The sequence below is a fragment of the Amphiura filiformis genome, chromosome 8 (assembly GCF_039555335.1).
Source record: "Amphiura filiformis chromosome 8, Afil_fr2py, whole genome shotgun sequence".
Lineage (NCBI taxonomy): Eukaryota > Metazoa > Echinodermata > Ophiuroidea > Amphilepidida > Amphiuridae > Amphiura > Amphiura filiformis.
In genome coordinates this window covers 33,606,594-33,631,086 of record NC_092635.1, presented here as the reverse complement: position 1 = coordinate 33,631,086, position 24,493 = coordinate 33,606,594, and the positions used below count along the sequence as shown (strand labels likewise).

The window sequence follows — 24,493 nt, the reverse complement described above, 5'->3', positions numbered from 1 at the left end:
GTCATACATGTACATGCTTGGTTTGCATACCTGTTAGCAACCCATTGACTTTGTATTGTGATCATTTTGACTGTAGTTCCTAACACAGATGGCGTGAACGAGGTGACCTGGCAATGATCTACTGTAAACGTTCACCTAATGGCGCAATGGTAGGCCTATGCTATGGGCTACCTTGACATAACTGGATTTTTAGACATAAACTAAAAGTGGCCTCCCATAAAAATCCAACCAGCAAATAAGAGCACATGTCCTTAATTCTTGTTGGGATTTTTAGAGGAGGGAGCTCTCTATTTGTACATGAAATTTACTCCAAGGCAAAGGAGCCCAGGTGCACCATTAGGCGAACGTTTACAGTATTTTGACATCACACTGCGACAGCAAATTCTGATGTTAAAAGTGTAAGAGCAACTTCTATGTGAAGAACCATGATGGATGAAAGGATTGCTCCTTTAGACTAACATAGAATTATGATTTTATGACAAAGATATAGATTGTATCTCACATTTTACAACTAAAAATAACTTTTGATTTGTTGAAAGCTTCATATGTAGTTCCCTGTTATTATTACACTACCTCTAATAATTGTTTTTGAAAAAAAAAGGAAAAAGCAATTTTCAATTTACGTCAGGTTTTGACTTGCTGAATAGAATTCGAAATGAGAAAAGCTTTATACATCACTAAAATGGACATACAAGACTTTTCTCTTTTTTATATATGTGAGATACACAATCTGAGCTAATACAATTCAAAATTGAAATATAATATCAACGCGTCATCAGATCTAAACGTTTTATTTCTCTGTCATCATACATTATCTGACAAATCAAAAGTTTTGATGACATATCTTTGAGCATGTCAAGTCTATAACGATAACCATTTTGAAAACATCAATAATCTTGATCCATCTTCTTCACTGGATGGAAGGTAGTACACGAAAGAAGAAAAAAATTAATACAACAGTTCGTCCTGAAGCTATTCCAAGTTTTGAAGCCAATTTCCGACAGCGTCGTAGGGAGACCTCCTCTTGCTGTCAAAATCCCATAACCGAGTCGAGATGACAATAAATACACAAATCCACTCGTAAGCCCTTAGGTAACACTATCATTATGACAATTTCCTGTCTCCTATGATATAAGATGCTAACAAAAGCACTTTATACATTTGCACTTAATGATTTGTCTATAACGACCTTGTTGCTACATCATGGGATTCTACATGGTATGATCACTGTCTACCGGCATCCCCTAATGAACTATTAGAAAGGCAAGTTAAAATTGCTCCAATTAATAACTTGTGATCATTTTTTCTTGTTTTTCCTGTTTGTCCTCCTCTCTCCACCATCACTCTCTAACAAGCTGTAACCAATTCCTGAGCAGACTCAGAAGGAACCAGTCACAACCTTGGATTTATCATCTGATTGCTTCTAACTTGTGATTTCTTTTCTTGATTTTCCTGTTTGTCCTTCTCTCCCCACCATCCCTCTTTAACCAGCTGTAACCAATTCCTAAGCAGACTCAGAAGGAACCAGTCACAACCTTGGATTTATCATTTGGTTGTGTTAAAATTGCTCCTAACTTGCGATTTCTTTTCTTTATTTCCTGTTTGTCCTTCTCTCCCCACCGCCACAAGCTGCAACCAACTCCTGAGCAGACTCAGAAGGAGCCAGTCACAACATTAGAGTTTTCATTTGGTTGAGTTAAAATTGCTCCAACAAATAATGTGCTGTTTCTTTTTTTCTTTCTTGTTTTTCCTGTTAGTCCTTCTCTCCCCACCATCATTCTCTAACCAGCTGTAACCAATTTATGAGCACTCAGAAGGTGCCATCACATAACCCTGTGAATTTAGTTGAGATAAAATTGCTCCAATTATTTTTTCTCTTTTTTTGCCTGTTTGCCTTTTTCCCACCACCATCATTCTCAAATACAATCCCTAAGCAGACTCAGACAGTACCAGTCATAACTTTGGATTTATTATTTTGGTTGTATATTTAACTCTTTCAATGGATCATATTGAACAGGTCTTCAACTCCAAAATAGACCCTATCAAATAAACTCAAGCGGAACGGTATAACAATTGAAATGGCAGCCACGTTGGTTCTAAGTTTTAAGTGACAGAGGGACAGGTGTCTAGTTCGATTCCAAACCCATTCACACCTATCACATGTTTTATTGTATTATCGTGTGAATTGCCCTGCGGTACCTTATGATGGACAGAATTTTATTTCCATGAGATCGAGTGATGTAGTATTAGATAGGGTCTATAAGAAAATCAAGGGTATACAATGTATTGTTGGTCGAAGCAGCAAAAAAAATGTAGTTCACAGCATCTTGCGAATGGTAGTGAGCTTTTGCAAAAATTGCATTGCTCAATTCATAGCGAGCATGTAGAAGAATTCAAATATCACAAATATACTTTTGTAGGTCTTGTGATTCTTGAGTTATGTGGTAAAGAGGGCTGAAACAACAACACTTTTGTAAAACGTACATAACTCATTAACAACAATAAATTAAGCAAGTTTTCAAAGTACATGATTTGTAGAATGAACTTTTGCAAAACACAAAAGTGTTATTTTTCTGGCTACTTCGACCAACAATACCCCGTATACCCTTAATACTATATTTGCATAACCAACAGTATAGTAAAAAACAAGTTACCCAAGCTGTACCCAATTCCTGAGCAGACACAGAAGGGGCCAATCATGACCTTGGATTTATCATTTGGTTATATAAGTGATTATTGAACAGCTCTTCGACTCAAAAATAGGAAATTATTATCATTTCATAACCGATAATATAATAAAAAAGCAAGCTGTCAACATTTTCAAATTAAATGTTTCTAAATATGGACTAAATGTAATTTCCAAGTTTCCTCATTACATTTGTTTCTATGGACCCAGTTTACATTTGACCATGATCTACATTTTGCAATATATCAATGACTTTTTCATATCAAGTGCTAGGTCATTGGAAATTCATTAACCAATCGGCAATCTTTATTTTGAGGGTGTTGCAAAATGGTTTATTTCAGTGGTGTAGCTGATAGTCTTTCGTTTAGGCCCATATGCAGGATTTTTTTTTGGGGGGGGGGGAAGAGATGCTGATTTTTAAAAAGTGGACTTTTTTCCAAAGGGGAGGGCGATTTTGTGAACAGTGGAAAGCATAAAAAAAAACTGCTACGCTCGCAAATTGTGATATTTTGGGACTTTTTTATACTTCTGCAAATTTGGGGGGTTCTGGTTTTGGTTACTTTCTCTGCAAACGCCTCTGTAGGCTATCACGCAAAGTTCACAGCAGCAGCTAGTCATAATGTGAGTCCCTAATAAGCGTAGCTATGCTCATGTCAAGCTGCAGCCCCCTGCGTACGGGCCTGCCGTTGGTACACCACAACCCATCAGTACATGTTAATAAAAGAATTCTCTAATTTATAGTATCTATTTAAAACTGAATTTACTTCAACATGGCTCACTTTAGCATTAAAAAGGCAAATTTTAACTGAATGATCACAAAATCAACCAAACCCCCCCCCAATTTTTTTCTTCCTATTTTGCTATTTATATTTTCCATCCACTTAATTATTTTAGTTTTTATTTCCCTTTTACTTCCATCATCATGTATTATGTTTTTGCAGTTTTTATTTTTACCACACATTTTCATTTTTCTATTCAGCCCATTGTCTTCATTCATTTCCTTATCCCTCTCATCTCCATTCATGACATCCCACTTCCTGCCCCAATTGATAGTTCCCAGGAACCACTTATGTCTTCTATTGTCTTGCTTATTACCTTTTCCTTTATGTCCATGTCACTATATATATGCATGTTTGTGTGTTGTCTTGTCACTTTGCCTTTGATAAAGATCCTGCTAGGATCGAAAGCTCAGGCCCCTAAACTTTGAAATTTTACTTAGACAGGCTATTTTTGTGGATAAGCAGTTTACAACAGCTCTCCTTTTAACGTCATAATAATTCTCTGTTGCAGTATCCCCTTGTGGTGATCCTCCTTATCCATATTGTATATCGTATATTTGTTACTGTTATCTGTGTTAACCATTTTGCATGTTTTATTTTTACAGCTTTGTTGCCATATATTAATTGTCATTTACACCCCCTTTTTTCAGCATCCACATGTACTATAGTTATATTTACCATGTCTAACCCAACATCTTTATTTCAGCAACTCAGGAAGACCAAACAGAAAGCCATGCGTTATTCTTTTCATCAAGATAACTACAGATTTTATTCCCACTCTCGCATTATTCCTACAGGCCTACAGATAAAATGTACACCAGCGCTGGGCACTCTCTCTGGTCCTCTACAGCAGAAGTGGAATCAACTGTTATATGGTACATCTATCCGTCTCATCAATATCCTAACTGAACATTGTGCTGCTTCTCTTGACAGTTTCTCTGATGAAATCACTGAACTCAAGATGACCTGCGATCATGTTGTACAGAGGCCCAATGGGAACAGTTAAATAATGAGATAGATTTATGTTTGTCCACACAGAAAGCGAACTTCTTGATCGCAGAAACAGGAAGATCCGTGGCATCTTGGAGAAAGCGTCAACAGCACAACAGAAGACGGTTTAGGCGTCCTGCAGCTACTAACCATGATAACGAAAACCTTCCCTCCACAGTCGTTAATTTATCATCCTCCTCTCTTTCCCCCGCTGAATTGGATCTTCTCTCCAAGGGCCTCAAGTTCTGTCCCACCCCTCCAGAGGTTAACCAGGTAGAACTCAGTCAGGATCTCACTCAATACTATCGTCGCATACGTCTACGGGAATTTTTCCTTGATGAGCCAGCATCTGAACCTGAGCCTTTTCGCAAGAAAAGCAGTTGGGTCCCTCCCAAGAACAGGGTTCCAGCCATGGAGACATACGTGCAGGTTGTTAGTTCCCAAGTTAACAATTCTGCCAATTCTTCCCACAGGACACATGACAACTTACCCCGTGAGGAACGCCAGGCACTCAAGTCTCTCAGAACCAGGACTGACATCATCATCAAGCCTGCTGATAAAGGATCTGCTGTGGTTGTCATGGATCGCCAAAAGTACATCGATGAGACCATGAAGCACCTCAACAATCGTACTAACTATGCTCTTGTTGATTCTGATCCTACTGACTCTTTCTCTCAACAGATACAGACCACCCTGGATGACATGCATGCTCGTGATGAATTAACCGACAAAGCCCATGCATTTCTTTCTCCTACAGATTCTAAAGCTGCTCGATTTTATCTCCTCCCCAAGATCCACAAGCCGGGAATCCTGGTCGACCCATTGTATCCGTAATGGTTCCCCCACTGAGAACACATCTCTCTACGTTGACCACTTCATTAAACCCCTTGCCTCACAGGCTCCGTCACACATACACGACACCCCGCACTTTCTCAGGAAGCTTGAAGCCATCACAGACCAGATCCCCAGCACTGCCATCATTGGCACTTGTGATGTGTCATCCCTGTATACTAATATCCCATTCAGTGAAGGAATTGCAGCTACCTGTGAAGCGCTGTCTAGAAGTGACCACACCAGTCCCCCAATTGATGATCTGAAGACTCTCATGAATCATGTACTAACTAAGAACAATTTCACCTTCATGGGAGAACACTATTTACAGGTATTTGGGACATCGATGGGGACCCGCATGGCACCGTCGTTCGCCTGCCTCTTCATGTCTAGGCTTGAAGAGCAGATGTTGGATGCTGCCCCTTGTCGTCCATGGATTTGGTGGAGGTACATTGACGATGTGTTTTTCATCTGGACCACAGAAGAAGACAGCCTTCACACTTTCCTTGACCATGTCATTTCCTTCCACAGAACTATTAAATTCACATCTGAACTTTCTCACCACCAGGTCAACTTCTTGGATGTCACCATCAGAAAGGAAAATGACTCCCTTGTCACAGATCTCTACACCAAGCCCACAGACAGTCACCAGTATCTACACTCTTCCAGTTGCCATCCCCAACATTGTAAAAATGGTATAGCATACAGCCAAGCTCTCCGCCTCCGCCGCATTTGTACTAATGATTCTGACTTTTCACAGCATGCTAGGGACCTCAAGAGGAACCTTACAACTAGGGGACACAGCGCACACAAAGTGCAGCAGGCCATCAACAAGGTCAAATCTCTTCCCAGGTCAGATGTACTGAAGCAGAAGCCCAGAAGCCAAGACACCAATACCAGAGTCCCTCTTGTGGTCACTTTTCATCCTAACCTCCCGCCCCTCCGCAGCATCACTAACGACAATCACCATATACTTCAAACTTCAGATCGGCTACAACGAGCGGTTCCCGTTAACCCCATCCTGGCCTACAGACGTCCCCGCAATCTTAGAGATCTTCTTGTGAGAGCTGAAGTCCCCCTCTTTCTGATACTATTCCTTCCACACAACAGGGTACTGTCACATGTGATTCCAGGTGTGTTGTTTGCAAGGACCATATCCAAGAAGGGATTCTGTCACCAGTAATTCCAACAATTCCTCCCACAGGATCAGGGGCAACATCACCTGCACCACATCTAATGTAGTGTATCTCATTTCTTGCAGAGTTTGTGGTATACAGTATGTGGGAGAAACCAAGAATGCACTTAAGAAGCGGTTTTATGGACACCGGTCCACAGTCAACACCAAGAAGCTTGACACCCCTGTTGGTGATCACTTTAACCTCCCCAACCACTCTATCTCCGACATGATCCTTCAGGGATTGAGTCTTTAGGTAACCGTCCTGACACCGTCCGTGCCAGCAGGGAGAAATTCTGGATGAAGCGCCTACGCACCATCCAGCCACATGGTCTCAACATCCAAGAGGGAAACGATTAACTTGGTTTTCATTATCATAATATTCCAACCAAACCCCCCCCAATTTTTTTTTCTTCCTATTTTGCTATTTATATTTTCCATCCACTTAATTATTTTAGTTTTTATTTCCCTTTTACTTCCATCATCATGTATTATGTTTTTGCAGTTTTTATTTTTACCACACATTTTCATTTTTCTATTCAGCCCATTGTCTTCATTCATTTCCTTATCCCTCTCATCTCCATTCATGACATCCCACTTCCTGCCCCAATTGATAGTTCCCAGGAACCACTTATGTCTTCTATTGTCTTGCTTTTTACCTTTTCCTTTATGTCCATGTCACTATATATATGCATGTTTGTGTGTTGTCTTGTCACTTTGCCTTTGATAAAGATCCTGCTAGGATCGAAAGCTCAGGCCCCTAAACTTTGAAACAAATTATTCACGACAGAAACCAACAGAAAATATCTGGCACACATGAACAAGTACGAAAGGGTCAGTCCCTTTAATAGCCCGTTGTGCTTTTAGTTCAAGTCACGAAACAGCCTATATATTGATTTCAACTTTTCGTCTATAAACCTACACTCAAAAATCATTATGTAATTAAACTTCCGATATTTATAGCTTTGGGCAATATTGCAAATATATTTTTAGTTCTTGGTAATCATGGTAATACAAGACTTAAAAGGTCAAGAGATGTAAGAATGATTTAGTTTAATTACTTCACTCTTTACCAAGGGCATAAGCGATCTATTTCAATCCAAGAGATACTAACCTAGGCAAGGATCAAGTGCATTTTTAAAGTTCATGAACTTGATGTGTATTGGGGAATTCCCCTAGCCTATAAATGTAGGTATTACTATTAATAAATTAAGTAGTTGCAAAATTGCTTGAATTAAAGATAATTAGCAGTGCTAATTTCAAGAGAAATGGTCCAAATCAACCTTTGGTAACAGAAGGGAAAAACACAAATTAAGATCCTGTAGCTTCCCCCCCCCCAAAAAAAACTAACTTTTTCTTTATGGACATACATATTCACCCTCTTTTTTTGCCTTGTAAATTGTATCCCCTTTTTGAAACCCATATTCTGATATTAACTCCTTTCACAATGAAAATGTTTTAGGGCAATTTAAGGGCATGTGTGGTCTAGCGGTAGAGCACAGGCCTCATGTTCGTGAGATAGTGGGTTCGAGCCCCGCCACGGCCATTTGTGTTGTTATGAGTTGAAATGAGTACTAGGATTCTTTAATGCTGGGAAGGTAACAGACTAGCTGTGGAGGAGGTGTAGCGATCCCCTACAGTAACATCATATGGAGGAGTCTGGCCCAGTCGCCAATGAAAGAGAGATGGGCACTCCAATCACTGTTTATGTACAGGTTTGCCTCCTTTACCTTTACTTTTACAATGAAAATGTATTCAGATCAAGAACCGTTCCCATCCGCCAAAAAATGTGATGCCATTAGATGGGCAGGGCGGTCACAAGCCCAACCAGGGGAGAAAAAAAACATGGACACTTACACATTCTCATTTCTTTCAAGAACACTAATAGACTGGAATTCTCTACCATCATCAATAAAAGACCCCCACACCAGAAGCCTTCAAGAATCTGCTCCAGCAGTACTTCAAATAACCCTTGTTGTACACAAAATTCCATATTGCTAATTTACTCCACTAGAATTGATTGAGATATAATAATCCAGATCCCAATCCAGTTTGATGCAAATTATTTCTTTATTACTTCCAAATTAATTCACAAAATCCTCTACCTTTGAAAAAAAAAAATGCTGCACCAAACTTTAAGTAGCGAGAAAATGCTTAATGCTCTGCGTGCTAGCCATGCGCTTCAACGGAAAAAGTTAAAGTTTTGAAATATTTTCTCAAAATATCAAGAGCTATCTTAAGAAATACAGAACCAATACTAGGCTTGTTTGTACTCATTTTAATGCATTTTTCATGCTGATTCCAAATATGGTCATGAAAATTTACATTTCTGAAATTTTTGAATTTGTTTGAAACATGTCATCTGCAGTCGACACCCGCGTGAAGAGAGTTAAGGATAATAGCAGAGAGCACTACCATGCACTGGAATCAAACTTCATCCAGTACCCTGACAATGACATAATGTCGGTTTTCAATCATACTGACTTCATGTCATAATACAGTGCACATCATTATCCCAGTCAACTATAGACAGACGGATGAGATGTCCTAAATGGCCTGTCAGTCCATCCATAATAATCTCAATGATAAAAACAATCTGCAGCTGACCACCTCTTGACCCTATGACCAGCTGATTGGACATGGACCGGACTGAAAATGACCCAACAAATGCAGCACCTGTATGCAGAGCTTTGACTGGCTATTAGGACTAAGCAGAGGTTAGTGAGTTTGTGTTAACCTGAGGCAACAGGAGGGGGATAAACCCCTTCACCACCTGCCCCATGTGGCAAGTATTCAAATTGTATTTTATTGACTATGATCACTTGGAAGGAGGAAGTGATTCTCATAGATGGCATAAGCAGATTGAGGGGGCACATTAGCAATCAGTGTATGCTACACTATCATCCTTCAAGATAGAAGATTCAAGAACATTTGTTGTTGCTAGTGTTGTTAGATGACATCACAACTGGAACATGTTGTGGCACCCCCCCCCCTTGGTTCCAAGGGGTCAGGAGGTTGTCTCAAAAACATCACTAGCAACAACAAATGTTCAGAGCAATAACATCCGCTGAAGATGCGGACTTACCCGGTGAAAGCACTCTGGTGAGTGAAATTTGAGTAGGTAGCATAGAAGTTTAAATTTGCTTTCTATTTACGTTTACCGCCCGGGGGGGGGGGGGCACTCAACACAAATGCTCCCCAGAAAGACCCCTATATTTGACCAAAATAGAGCTCGAAAGACCCTTGATTTTGATAATTACAGCACTAAAAGGGTTTTTCAGGCGATTTTCAACCATAAAGCCAAGAAAGACCCTTGATTTGGACTGTTCGCAGCTCCAAAAGTCCCCATTTTACTTGTTCGCAGCTCCAAAAGACCCCCCTTTTATCGGTACGCCATCCTAAGTATGAAAATACATCATTATATCCTTCAAGATATTGTAACATTATTTTGTATCTTTGCATACCACATTTCAAGATGCAAGCTTTAATTTGTGATGGACTAGTGATACAACCCTTTTCATTATTCTACTTTTTTGTTTCAAATAAAACAATATTCAAAAAAATACAAAAGGTTTCTGACATGACCAATACATCTTCATTTCTTTTATTAATTTCTCTTTTCCATCATTGGACCGCCCACACAAGTTCCATGGATCCTTTTTGAAATTATGACAGATTTTTGTAGCCATTGGTTAGACATTTCATAAATGAAACTTATTGCATGACCAAACAATCATTCATATAACTTCTATAGGGATGCTTGAATGTAAGTTCAAACATGTTGGTGATAAACAATTTCCAAAAGTTTAAACTGCAGCAAATTCAACTAACCTTGAATTTTCGATGTGTAACACACATCTTCGTCAGAAGAAGTCCTATGAAGAAATCCTATGATGTTGTGTTGGACCATGTTGTTTTGTTGACCATTGGTGACTTATGGTCGAATGCCGGCATTGTATAGTGAGGGAGGCCAAGCAAATCAAGAAAAAAAATCATCAGAACTAACTCCTGATCAAGGACTGGGGTTGCCATCCCAGGTTGTCATCCATATACAATACTATCATTCAACCAAAAGTCCCTAATGGTTAACAAAAGGACAAGTCTAAGGGATCGAAGAAGATGGTTGGTCAAGTTTATTAATTACATATATAATATACATCACACATAATATACCAAAACACAGCTCCTTGAATGTTATATTTAAACATAACCACAATTATTTTACCTTCCTTGCCAATCAGACCTAGAGGGTTAATCCCAGTGAACCATAGAGGAACATGGGAGAGTTTAAAAATTGCATGTGGTTTTCTGGCGGCCATTTTGCCAATGGCTGTATAAAGTGTGCCAACAACTTCTGTCACTATTTAAGGGTGGAATTGACTGTTTCATATTATTCCTATAGCGCATGAGCTGTTTAACAAATTGCTATTTTTCATTTCATCTTATCACAATATAAATATAACCGTATTGTTTGAAAGGTCATGATTGTAAAGGGTCAATCAATGAGGAAACACACTTGGGTCCTATTATGACCAAACTCAAATTGCTAAAAGCTTAACAGCATAGTGTAAGATTGCTGGAGTACATGGAGGGAATAGAATTGATAAAATAAAAAATATGATGTGCAGAAAACATGCAAAATTTAAGGCAACTGAATTAACTTTAATACAGATTAAATAATGGACTTGAAAAATAAACCGTATAGCAAATGAACAGATTTCGGTACCAAAGCAAACAACGAAAGGTACACCATAGGTATGGGAATATATGGGATTCCAAGTAGGAATCTGTCTCTGTTAGTCATCTAACATGTAATTACCAAATTTAATTAGAAAGAAATTCTTTCCATCTTCGCTAACTTTATATCATCATCTTCCTTATTATTCCTAAATGTCTCATTTTCTCGCAAAAAATCTCTCCGTCATCCCATCGCTTATACCCAAACTTCATCTTTTTTGCGACGCAACGGCAACATGGCATTTTATACTGCCAATTACGCAACTTGATGCGCAAGGATCAGACATTTGGCATTAGAGGAAACACTGCTTCAATAAGGCAGACATATTTTACTTAACCAAAGCATGGCATTTTGCTAGTACATTTTGTCTTATTACTTCTATTCGGTAAAAAAAAATCAATTACGTTTCTCAAAAAGTCATTGCAAAATGAGCGCTTCTATCACACATGGTATAATGTTAATGTCGCTTCATTCCATTAGTTTTGTGACAAGACAGACCTTTATGTTAAAGTTGATAAGAAAGGGGCAAATTATTTTCAAAGGGGCGAGGAAAAGGCCTTAGGATGTGAACTTGTAGGTGGTCCAATCAAGATTTTAAGTCTGTTTTAATTTAAAAGCCAGTTTAGATGACCCGGCCTGGTTGTTGGGTAAGCATAGCTAAGAAGCCATCTTGGTCAGGAGTTCTTCATCGTGTCCGATTTCCCAAGTATGCCGGAAAACGCCGCAAACAGTCGCGTACACGGATTAGGGGTTTGTATGATGAGTGAAACAATCTGTTGTCACAGTGCTCCATTTGTTCCGCGAGTAGGCCATGATTTATGTGGTGCCTTAAAATGCCTGTGCAAACGGCATTGCATGACAACCCAACCATGGTTTAGTCTGCGAGTCGTGAATACCGAACAAGCCCTTCGGCATCAACGGCTGCCATTGGTGGCGTGATAGCAAGTAACCTAACACACGATTAAAATAACAACTCCCAACTGACATGCACTTTACATTTGCACCAAATGCCCCTAGATTTCACGGTGGCGTGACCATCGCTCACCCCCTGACAATAAGAGCAGTAGGTGAAATTGGTATGGCTGCGATTTAGAGCAAATCGTGCAGCTGCCGTACGATGACAGTACGACTCTGATCCAGGGTAGGCCCTCAAAATTGCTGCATTATCTCACGCTTCAGCTTCATAATAAACACCTCTACTATATGTTGATGAGTTACGTGCTCCGTGGCGGTTCTCGACAAACAAACGAACCAACCAACCAAGCCCGTCAGAATATCGCCTACTGGCACATTACGACAAATGAATTCTACAGATGTCAAAGACTTGTCCTAGATTACTATGGGTGTTTGATCCACAGAAACCCTGGGCGCGCCGAAGCAAAGCACTCTTTGAACTATCACTCCTAAACCGCTTTTAATAAAAAACATAAGTCAAGTTCATAACTTACAGCTAAAACCTGAATAGATGTTAACAAGCAAACAGTACTAATTTACTTGTGCTTACATTTACATCTGTTGTTGAAATATCTTTATATATTTACTCATTTGACCTACTAGATTTGAGGTCTACGAAACAGCTGGTGGTCTCGGCAATTTTCAATCAAGACTCAATAAACACTACCTAAACCACACCCCAAATTTTAAACCAGGCTTTAATTCATTTACAAATTTTCTTCCTAAAAACAGAAATTCAGTGATGTATATGTGGTAATGGCTTCGCACTTTGTATCATGGCCTTAAGGAATAAACCGTAATTATGCTCCAGGAGTTGTCTAAACTTGTGTGAATGGGCCATTCCATTCAAAATCCACACTACCCCTGTGGAAGATTTTGGAAATATCTTCCACAGGGGGAATATGTTTTTCAAATGTAATTGTTCAGGGTTAATCATTTTGAAACCCATACTCCCCCTGTGATATGGTTTTACCTTCATCTTCCACAACTGGAGTGAGTATTTCAAATGGAAGATACCCAATTGTCTATTCTATTCAAAACTCATACTCCTTCTGTGGAAGACTTTAGCTAAATCTTCCACAGGGGTAGTGTGGAATTTAAATGGAATAGCCCTTGTTCTGGTCATCTCTCATCAGAGTCCATTGACACTTTTTGACCAATTGACCAAAACTGAACTATAAGGCTGCAAAAGGAGTTAAAGGGCTTGGCACACTCAGTGGCCCCTATTCATAAGACTCCTCCCCTGTTTGTGGCCCCTCACATATTTGCGCTTCAGCTATCAACCCAGCTGTCAACACCTTCGCTACCAAGATGGGCATCGCTGATGGCGCATGCAAACACCCGCCGGCCCAGGATTAGCCAAATGGGGAGTACCAAATGGATTGAAGAAGGGTGTCAAATATCGTAGCTTGGGTCTCTATGTGCCTTTTTGTGGCTGTCTCACCCTTTTTGATTTTTATCAACAATGAAACTGACACGTCGTACAAACAAGAAGAAAAAAAATTCACTACTTTCCCATCACATTATAACATGACAAAAATGACGCTACTCTAAAGACACTTTCGTATATTAAACTATCCCTAGCCATGTAATTCTTTCATAGAACACTATACCAATAGAACTAATAGAAGAAACATAAGGTCTGGAAAGTTAATCCCTTATTGATAAGCTTCACTCTGGCCTAATTTAGAGACAAATCCAGCAGCCAGTTCTGGTGTGAATACTGACTATAACCCTGTTGATGTATAATACTGCACAGTTGCTGTCTACTGATGAAAGCATGGCAACATCCACTCAATGCAGGAATCGAGTCTATCATCATGGCAACTCGGGATTAGGATTCATCATCATTTGAAAGACACACAGATGTAATTAACAGAAGTATAAAGTGTAGCAATTTGTGATTGGTATCAAGAAGTAGGTCAATACCACATTAGCAATATCAATGTGACTTTGGTTACCATTGACTGTTGAAAATTACCAACTTGTTTTGGTGATTACTCGGGTTTTGAACTTCATCTCATCCTTGTTTTAAGCTTTGAAGAATTTTAATGAATCAATCTTGAGTTGCAATGCCTCGCCAATGCTATGTTAGTATGTCTTTAAGCGTCAAAGCTGTTTCTCATTATGAACATTACATTACAACATGGAATGAACTATAGAAACTGTTCCCACTCAGCGATGAACCCTAATCCTAACCCAAACCAAGACACATTTTAAACCTAACTTTAAAACATTAATATGAACTACAGACTGCCATTATAGTATAGGTCAATGTTTAATTTTTGGCCATCTGAAGTTTACATCAAAACCTTCCTTATCTTGTATATGACTGCCAGTTTTAGGGAGAAGACCAGGGATAAGAAAATTATCTGTCAGTGTCACCATTACCATGCACTATGGACCACAATAACCTCATCCCAATGGCAAAGTTCAATAACCTCAATTAAACACTCATGGTGCAAAATTTGACCTCAAGTTGCATGAGTTTTTGTACTCAAATTTCTAAGGTCTTTCACTTGAATGTACAAATGTATTAGGGTCAAAGAACTGTGTCCTGATAGATGAACATGTTGTGGATCCTAGTGATGGCATTGGGCTATTCCAGTTGAAATCCATACACCCCCTATGGAAGACATAACCTTAATCTCCCACACAGGGGGTGTGAGTTTCAAATGGAGTTACATAAATGGGTGATTCCATTTGAAATTCACACTCCTTGTGTGGGAGATTAAGGTCATGTCTTCCATCTAGGGGTTTATTGGATTCCAACTGGAATAGAACATTGACTCTCCTGGCCAGTTAGGCTACGGGTGCCCATTGTGCACCATTCTTACACATTTAAGTGTTGTACGCATCCAGCACTGCACGGTACGCATTGCCATAAACGTTTGGTGACCATCGACTTGACGGTTGCTAGCACTCCCCATTTTCTACATGTATCTACACTTCTTTCTAACATTATCTCTATTTTTGCTCTTGCCTATCATACCTCTGTGTTGTGCTTCATGTAAATCCTACATCAAACACTAAGATCCACGACATGCTCATCTATCAGGGCACAATTCTTTAACCCCAATACATCTGTACATTCATTGAACGACCTTTGAAAATTTGGGTACAAAAACTCGTAATCCGCAACTTGAGGTCAAATTTTTCACTATGATCGTTTAATTGAGGTTATTGAACTATGCCATTAGGCCCTTTACAATTAATTCTTAGTTTCCTGTTTCCCGCCCGCGTCCAAAACAGAGAATTGCAAAATATTTAATTATTTTATTTTTATTTTGGATTTTCTCTTTTAAAATAACTTTTAATAACTTCCATTTGCTACTTTCTGACTTTGATCATATCAACTATAATGGTGAATAAACAAAGAACATAATTGTACCATTACTTATGTATAAAATCAAACAAAGTTGTAAAATAATTAAATGCATGTTCCTTGTCAAAACGGGTTGATGTAGGTTGCGACCACTTGCTTTAAAATAAAGAAAATAATAGATAATTAATAATTAATAATTAAAAGTCGCCTCATCCCTTGTTTTCAACCATGAAACAGGAAACTAAGCTTTAATTGTGAAGGGCCTTAGGATGAGGTCATTGTGGTACACAGTGAAAGGTAACATTTTGAATTTGATCACCAGCTTCAGAACTCACACATTGTAAGCTTCAATCATTAGGATGAGGTCATTGTGGTACACAGTGAAAGGTAACATTTTGAATTTGATCACCAGCTTCAGAACTCACACATTGTAAGCTTCAATCATTGGACATGAGAAGATTTTGACCTTCCTTCAACCTTACAAAATTTCTGTCCAGTCTGGCATTTTAACCTACTACTCTCTATCATTATGATTTTTGCCCAGCTCCATAGCTCTGTTCTGTCCATCATAGGTCAAATTTGATTACCAGCTCTCACATGCCTGCAACCTTTGGAACATTGTGTCTACCATTTGATCACAAATATCTCTCTATCTCTTACATCTTCAACACCTCTCACCCCAAGGTTAATCATCCAAGCAGACATAATGAACCAAAGTGCTTGCAAAAGTCAAATGATTTTTGAAGAGGAATGCTTGAGAGAGCTTGTGTGAACTGTTGATGAGTATTACTGGCCTGGTCCAAGTCACTAGGCTGTGAATATGAGGGCAAGTATTCTGGCACCTGGTGGCAAGTCCTATGGGATGGTACAACCCTTGATCTGGTGAGATTAGTTAGCAATCACAACACACAAATATTGTCATATTGCTTGGGCAGAGATGTGGAGAGAAAAAATAGTGAGAAGAAAATTAAGTCATCTTACATATAGCTGCCTTCACTAGGATCCACAACATGCTCATCTATTAGGGGCACAGTTCTTTAACCACGATACATTTGCACATTCATTGAATGGCCTTTGAAAATTTGGGTATTAAAACTCTACTCTGCATCTTGAGGTCAAATTTTGCGCCATGATTGTTTAATTGAGGTTATTGAACTATGCCATTGGGATGAGGCCATTGTGGTCCATAGTGCTTGAAAATTGTTGAAAATCAAAACATCTGAGATAAGATGAATAAATAATACATAATAAATTTTAATAAATAAAAGATGCTTTTTTTAACAAGACTGGTTTTGGTCTGGAAGGCTGTCTTCGTTACGATCTGTTCTTCTATATCATATGCATGCCCAGCTCTTTCCCAAGGTATGCTTTCCATATACAACCCCCCTCCCGTATGCTCAAAATAGGGTTGTAGGTTTCTGGGCACACCCCGTATCTAATCAAATTGTAAAAGGTTTACTTGGCACACCCTGTATCTAATCATATTGTAAGATCATTCATTCATAAGTTCTGAAAGCATCAAAATATATTTCAAAACCATAAGGCCGTAATTACACAAAAATGCAAATAAGCATGCGAGAGTTCACTGTCGATGTTGTAATTGCCCATTGTCATTTTATTTGCACTATTTTGCTTGAAATCAAACAGACATCCAGCAGCTACTATATACCACTATCTCAATCAAAATACTACAGAAGCGAACATTCTCCAAAATTCTTTTAGTAATAGCTAATTCTGCTGGTACCATGCAGATTTAAAACACATTTGTCATACAAATGTTTCAAAAATAAAATGGGAAAATACCCAATAAATAGTTGATTCTTCACATTTCTCCATATGATTTCGGCGAGATAATGACCTGGCGGTGATTGAATCAAAATGTGTTTAATATTTAGCAGACGATGATGACATTATCGTTTGGCAAAATGTCGGCAAGCGGGCACAAATCCATGAGATAAAAAAAACCCTGAAAATGTTGTATTTCACAAATTGTTTGGCAGGAAATAATTATAGGCTGTGATTGTAGTTTGATGCTGGAATCCCTAGCATTTGTAAGTCATCATTATAACCATTACTGAAATCATGCACAAATGAATGATCACAAGTTTTTTCATCTTTCCAACATATTCAAAAGGAGATATTTTCTAGATTTATCCTTAAGTTAATATGATATGACTCAAGAAAAGCCAGTCACTTGTATATGGCTGAAAGAAGTATCACCTTTCTTTTGTATTGCATTGTTTTCAACAATACGAAAATTACATGGCCTAGCTCAGAATAATAAGTTCAATATGATCACAAGATAAAAAGTTATGTGCAAATAATCAATTTTTCTTAAGCTTATTTTCAATTTCCCCAAAATGGTACAAGACTCTATTTTTTTCACATTTATACTTGTCTGCTACTCAAAAGCTGCAAAACCTTTTGCAGGCATTTATGATTTTCTGGAAAAGGCTGGAATGATTGCGCTCACTCAATGTCAACACTAAAATGTCAATAATACAGTAACTGTTGAACTAGCAAGTGCCACTTTAAGTCTTGTCAAGAATTACACTGCCCTACAAGATGGGCTTATGGGTAATTCCATTACTCTCTTTGACAATAGAATCTGGACATTGTCATACTGAGTAATTCCCTTACTCTCTTTGACAATGGAATCTGGACATTGCATTGTCATACTGGGTAATCCCCCTACTCTCTTTGACAATGTAATCTTCAGATCCTTTTCTTAATCTGTCTAGTATCAAGTGCTGATTACTGGGCTCATACACCTGTTCCGAATTATGATATGCCATATATAGGCTTTGTGTTGCGATCATTTCGATCAGTGGTTCGTTAGAAAAAAAGCGTGAGCCAGTTGACCTAGCAACAAAATTTAACAAAGCGCTGAGAAAAAGGAAAAAGGAGGATAGAACGGGCAAAAAGATGGATCTCCCGATTCTTTTTGAAGATCTGGACATTAATGGAAGTATAGATATTGAGAGGCAAGCTATTCCAGAAGGGGTTATGATGGCGAACACCCTGTTACCAGCCTGCATGTGAGACCTAGGAACAGTAAGACTAAGAGAGATGTCTGTTGTAGAATGCACGGAATAAACAGATCAATGGGTGTGAAGAATGGAAGTCAAATACTCAATGAGTGAAAATTTTCGTAATTTTGGGTTTTTACAGGGGGGAGGCAGGAGCAAGAGTTCTGACTGGGGGGCATTTGCCTCCTCATGCCCCCTGGCACTGCCACTGGCCAGTGCTAATGTTCCAGCAATGGGAAAGTACAGGGGTACTTTGGCTCCACGAAGATGAATTTCACACATTTATTTTATAAATGTTGCAGACAGGTTTGATTTTTCTGAAAAACACCATTGATTAATAAGCAACAGTAAGTCATTATAGGAAGGACAGAAAGGACAAGTGTCCTGACTACATGCATTGTTGCAAGCATCAAAATTAAGAAATCATCTTATTACATATCTATGCATTATTTGCTATTATACTGATGAAAACATCCTCCAACTTTGGATTATTGATATAACTTCACAGCTTCAGAGTCGCTATCACTTCTGACAAGCAACAAGCATAATCATCCAAACTATTATTCATTTTCTTTTATCTTCCTTTTCGTCATCTTACGTATTATTGAGAAGTGATTTACATTACGATATTTGAATTTGAATCCCACTATATTCTACACTTGACAGTGTTCAGATCTCCTTAAATCCATACTAAAGGTTATTTTGTATTTTGTTAATAATCCACTCCACAGTTCAAATTCTATTGCAGTGTTTTGACATGTACTTGTCACAATTATTCAGAGTGTCTATAAAATATATTTTTAAATAGAACCATAATGTATTTCTTGATTTCTTGAAAGCTATTCTTGGGCAATGTTGCTGTTGACTGAGTGACAAACTTTATCTATAATTTTAATGTCAGACTTCTCCCACAAAATCGGAGGAACCAATTATGGTCTGTTGTTTCCCCAGTTGTGTCCAAGTTTATGCCCAAGTTAAACCTTTCAACCTGTGTTTAAAATTTGAAATGTATTTACGAACATGCTGCATGCAATGATACAATGAGCAACAGGCATTTTGGAAGTTTTAGGGGAAATTTGTTTTCTCATACATATTTATTATTTCGGAAGGCTCTGTTTTTAAGTATCCCAATAGTCAGCAGATGATGACAAAGTCAGTCCAGAGCAATATCATTATTAACAGAAAACAAGCATATTGATTTATAGTGTGCTATGCAGAGGCATAAACCCACAAGCCTCAGCACACTTTACAGGAATTCACTGACCACTGTGGTCTAAGACACGCCTTATAAACCATTTAGTAATAATCAGGGACTTGCAGCTAAGAAGTGCACACCCTATACATACCACAATAAACCATCGCAGCCATGATCAGTTACCAGAGTGCTCATATGGATAACTGTGACAATAAGCAATTAGTTCCTTATCCAGGGAATTTCAAGCTTAATTCATCTCAATAATTTCACAAGAACAAACAGAGAATGCACCAGGCTCGAAGATGCAATGATGCAATATTTTTAAAACATCATGCGATGAAATCAAAATATAGGCCTACATTTTAATTTCATCGCACGATGCTGCAATGTTTTAAAAGTATGTGGGGTCTGCATCTCCTTTTATGGTCATTCCGTCAACCTTAATTTTCCAGCAGCCAAACACAAGTGTGCATGGCTGCGATATCGATGCGCGATGCGAAAAAGTTGAACAAAATCCAACTCCGTCGCGGACCGAATTTCCGCCGCGCGATGCTCGTAAAAACCTGGCTCAGATTTCAGTTTTAAGATCATCGCATCACCCTGGGATGTGGAATCGGAATCGGACTTAACACCGCACTGTTGAGCTAACTAGCACTAAATAGTAAATACCTGTCTTACTGGTTTCACAGATGTTCAAATGTTGCCATTTCTAAAAAAATACACAAAATTACATTCTATATGGATAACAGGTGATCAACAACTTAACATGCAACACATGCATATGTTCATGAATAATTATTCCTCAGTAAACATTGCATAACATAGTTACATCTCAAAACATATTTACTCGCACTGCTTTATTGATCTTAGATGATCTTAACAACTTTATCAAAACATGTCAAAATCTTTGCAATCATGTTACAAAATATGAATTTGCAATGCAAATGTTGGCTACGAAAAATATGAGCGATGTAATTTTGATGATAAAAACATAGGGCCATCCTTTAATCTCATCTCCTCCCAAAACAAGATCCTGGTATTCTCATCCTCCTTCTCCTCATCATCACATAGCCCCCAAGCAATCCCGCATCTCCCTCCCGTACACACAACTCATGTTGCACTATGTTACTATAACCCCCTAAAGAATCCAGATTTGTTATGCATATTTTTCTCCATCTATTTACCATATTCCAGGGTCATGTCTATTTCATATGATTATCAAGATTACATTAATACTTATGAAATAATCATAATGCAATCACCATACTGATACATCATTCATGTTGCCCTTAGTACACATAGCTGACATTCTGCTTTAGAATTTTCAGCGGTTTGTTCCAACATTACCACTTTTTTCCCTTTTCCTCTCTCCCATGTTCTTCTTTCTGCACCGAGTCAATTTATTCTGTACCTTATTAGAAAATTACATATGGGAGAGGAAAAATCTGGGTCGCTGAGAATGTTTAGGCAAAATTGGATCAAGCGTTTGAGACGAATGAGGAATAAATAAGGTACAAAGCGGGTGGAAATATGATTATATGCATTGGCAAACATGCAACTACACTAGAAGGTAAATTTGCTAAATCAAAGATGTAAATAAAATGACAGGAAAAAGTTTTAGTAAACTAAAAAAGAGCACATGAGGTGACATTAAAACAGGATTAAGGTCCTGGTTTTCAGCACATGTTTTTTTGTATAACAATTGGCAAAAAACTTGTATAACCATCGGCAAAAAAGGTAGCTGAATCTTTCAACATTAATTGAATATTATGGAAGAGGTTGTTCAACATTTGTGTCATTTTCTCATACATACATGTACAATTAGGGTTCAGTTTTGGATTAGGGCAGGGCGGTAGCAAGTGGGGTGGCCCAAGGGATGCCATGGCCACCCAAATTTTTAAGAAATTTGTTATGTTTTTCTTTATATTTTTATTTCAATTTTTTAAAGAGCAGCACAAAGTCCTTATAGAAAGGACAAGTGCCCTGACTTTTTGTGAAAAGTGCCAAAATAAATGTAGCGTGAAAATTTCCACTTTTGCAGCATTTTTCATCGGACCATGATCTTTAAACAAAAGACTATAATGAAAGACCGGGTTTGTTTCGTGATGATGACTTGCTGAACGTGGCGGTATAAGCGGGCATCTTATTGTTCATTTTGCACCTTCAAACATACAAACCATCTCAAAAGTTAGGTCTTTATAGTAGGAAACTTTCTTTCCCGAAGGCACCATGTCAACAATGCCTAGAAAAGTTGCTTTTTGCTTTTTATGTTAATTTTTCACCATTTTTTGCTATTCCTTTTCTCCGATCAGCACCAGATAAATCGGCCTTCCTTTTACGTAATATCAACCAATCAAAAATCGTAGGGAATTTGATTGACAGTCTTTCATCATAACCTCAAAACCTCAAGACTCTTTAATTAATCAATTCTATACTTCTGAAACAGCAAATAAAATGACGTGGTAATGGGTTACCGATATCAGGCTAATATAATCAAATTTGTGACTCAAAACTTGTATTTTGTTCGTAACAATATCACGATCTTCTTATGGTTTAACATTTAGAAGATTTCTAAATATTAGAAGATGTGAGCAGGAAGTGTATATATCTTCAATATACTGTCATAAATATCCAAATAAAAAAATGGGGTCAATTATGAGAACGTTCTATGAAATGCTTTTGAATATTTGACAAATAGAAAAGTGTTTAAAAAAATAAAATGTTGTTTTCTAAGTCTGCGATAAGTCGTCGTTGCCGGGCTGCCAACCTTGATCAAGGGGATTGTTAAGGTTGGATTACCATCCAACGTTGGATTAGTATCTTTGTATACAACCGACTAGTCAGATTTCTCGTGGATTCTCACTGCTTTACTTAGTTTATCTTAACTCCGGGGCTGAATATATTAACTCCATAAAAGTGTCTATTGTACTATTATGATATCATATGATGATGAATGTATAGATGAGCCTTTCTAACAAGTTTTAACATGTGATATTCAGGACCCAATGATTTTTTTCGAAGTTGACTTGTTTGTTCTGTGCAATTGATATTTCCTGAGCAATTTTCAGTTCAAATTCAGTGGAACCACCAGGGAGGGGATGCATGGGGTCATTTTTCCCAATCTTGGACTTTGCCTTCCCACTTGTTCCCCCAGTCAAAATGAAACGTTCAATTAAATTTCAATTCTTGCCCTCTGAAATTTCCTGATTAAATTTTAGGGAGTCAGTTTTTGGCCATAGTGCTCAGTAAAGAAACAAGTTTACCATATGTGGGGCTCGACATGAACCAATTACATTTTGTTATTCATTATTGCCCAAATAAGTTTCAAATATTGCTAGTACTCATGGGAATGTCATATTCAAATATTTAAATCTGTTTTCGACCACCCGTACTTCTAAATCGTTGATTGTTGTTTGACAAATAAACTTCTCTGTTTTTGCAATGTACCAATACCATATGTTTTGAAAATGTATCCAACTTTGGTGCAGATTTGGACAAGGAAGAAAGGCTTTTTTTACATGTTTTAGCTTTGAGTCATGGTTCAGTTTTTGCTGGCAAAGTATTGCTGGTATAAGGCAACATGGCAAAGGGACCTTTGTGTTGGAGGCTTGTTGGAACTCATAGGTCAGTAAAAAGTACATGAAGATGTCATTTTCTGGACAAAAGCTAACAGAACATTTCAATATTTAAGAAGTTGAGACATACCTCATCATCCAAATCAGTTTGAAATGAGGTAACATTTACTGTGACACCAGGTGTAGGCCTGTAGCCAGGGGCAGGTATGGATTGGGGGAGGGGGACACCCTCTCCCTACCCAATACACAAATAACCATGAAACTGGCCTCAAAAGATCACCAACAGTTCCCCCAAAATCTAGCCAACTCTGTATGGCACCCCCAAATGGCTACTTTTTTTCAAAAATATTGAATTTTTCACAAATCTTGCCTTCCCAAAAATAATTGGCTATGTAGGCCTATTTTGAAGCATTTCTGGAACCACTTTTATGAGATGACTTTTCACAGGCTACTACTTACTAACTTGACACAGCCAACATGTTGCCAGAATCACATAATATTATAGAACTCAGACCCTGCCTCCATAAAAAACACCCTAAACGAACAAACAATAAAAAAATAAAATACTGACACTTATAAGTGGTGTTCACATTGTCGGATATACACCCGGCGGAACATGGTCGGCGTAAGTTGCTAGGAGTAGTGGTAGGCGTTGCCAGGAGTAGTGGCAGTGTGAACGATGGTCAGCGTAAGTTCTGCCAGGCGTACGTCTGACGATTTGTCAGGAGTAGCAAGGTAGGTGTAACCTCCGCCAGGTGTAAGTTGCAATGTGAACGCTGCTACTCCTGGCACCCGGTGTAAGTTTGACCTTTTGTTGGTCGGAACTAAGACATTACATATTGCGTGGTTGAAAAAGGTCACAGAAACACCGGAAGTGGTAGCCGATGTTTACACCAACCAGAAGCGAATGCTTGGTGGAACTGGTCGGCGTAGTGCTAGGAGTAGGCTAGGTGTGGACACGCGGTAGGAGTAGCAAAAATATTTGTGGAATTTTGATCAATGTCAGCGTAACTTTACGCCGGGTGTAGCTCAAAATGTGAACACGACTAATAAATCTCCAGTGTCAAATAGCACTATTAGAAGTTACACATTTATTCAATTTCAATTGTTTTAACATTTATTCAAACTAAAATCTGTGCCCCTATAAACATAAAACCAAACACTTTACTTATTCATACTTGAATTAAACAAGTGTTTTGAAATAGCATTAGTGTTAA

General features: G+C 38.3%; 3 protein-coding genes across 3 annotated transcripts in view; 1 reads left to right on the top strand and 2 right to left on the bottom strand.

Annotated features, from left to right (window-relative positions):
• Positions 1-24,493, bottom strand: part of LOC140158975 (uncharacterized) — a 564,514-nt gene that overhangs the window by 289,645 nt on the left and 250,376 nt on the right. The gene's annotated exons all lie outside the window — the stretch shown is intronic.
• The window catches only part of LOC140158972 (uncharacterized), a 314,914-nt gene that overhangs the window by 107,755 nt on the left and 182,666 nt on the right, over positions 1-24,493 (bottom strand). The window lies entirely within an intron of this gene.
• LOC140158370 (uncharacterized) lies at positions 4,795-6,469 on the top strand. The gene is given in 3 exon segments (XM_072181461.1): positions 4,795-5,257; positions 5,260-5,280; positions 5,283-6,469. Coding segments are annotated over 3 exon segments (1,599 nt in total). The 5' UTR covers positions 4,795-4,866.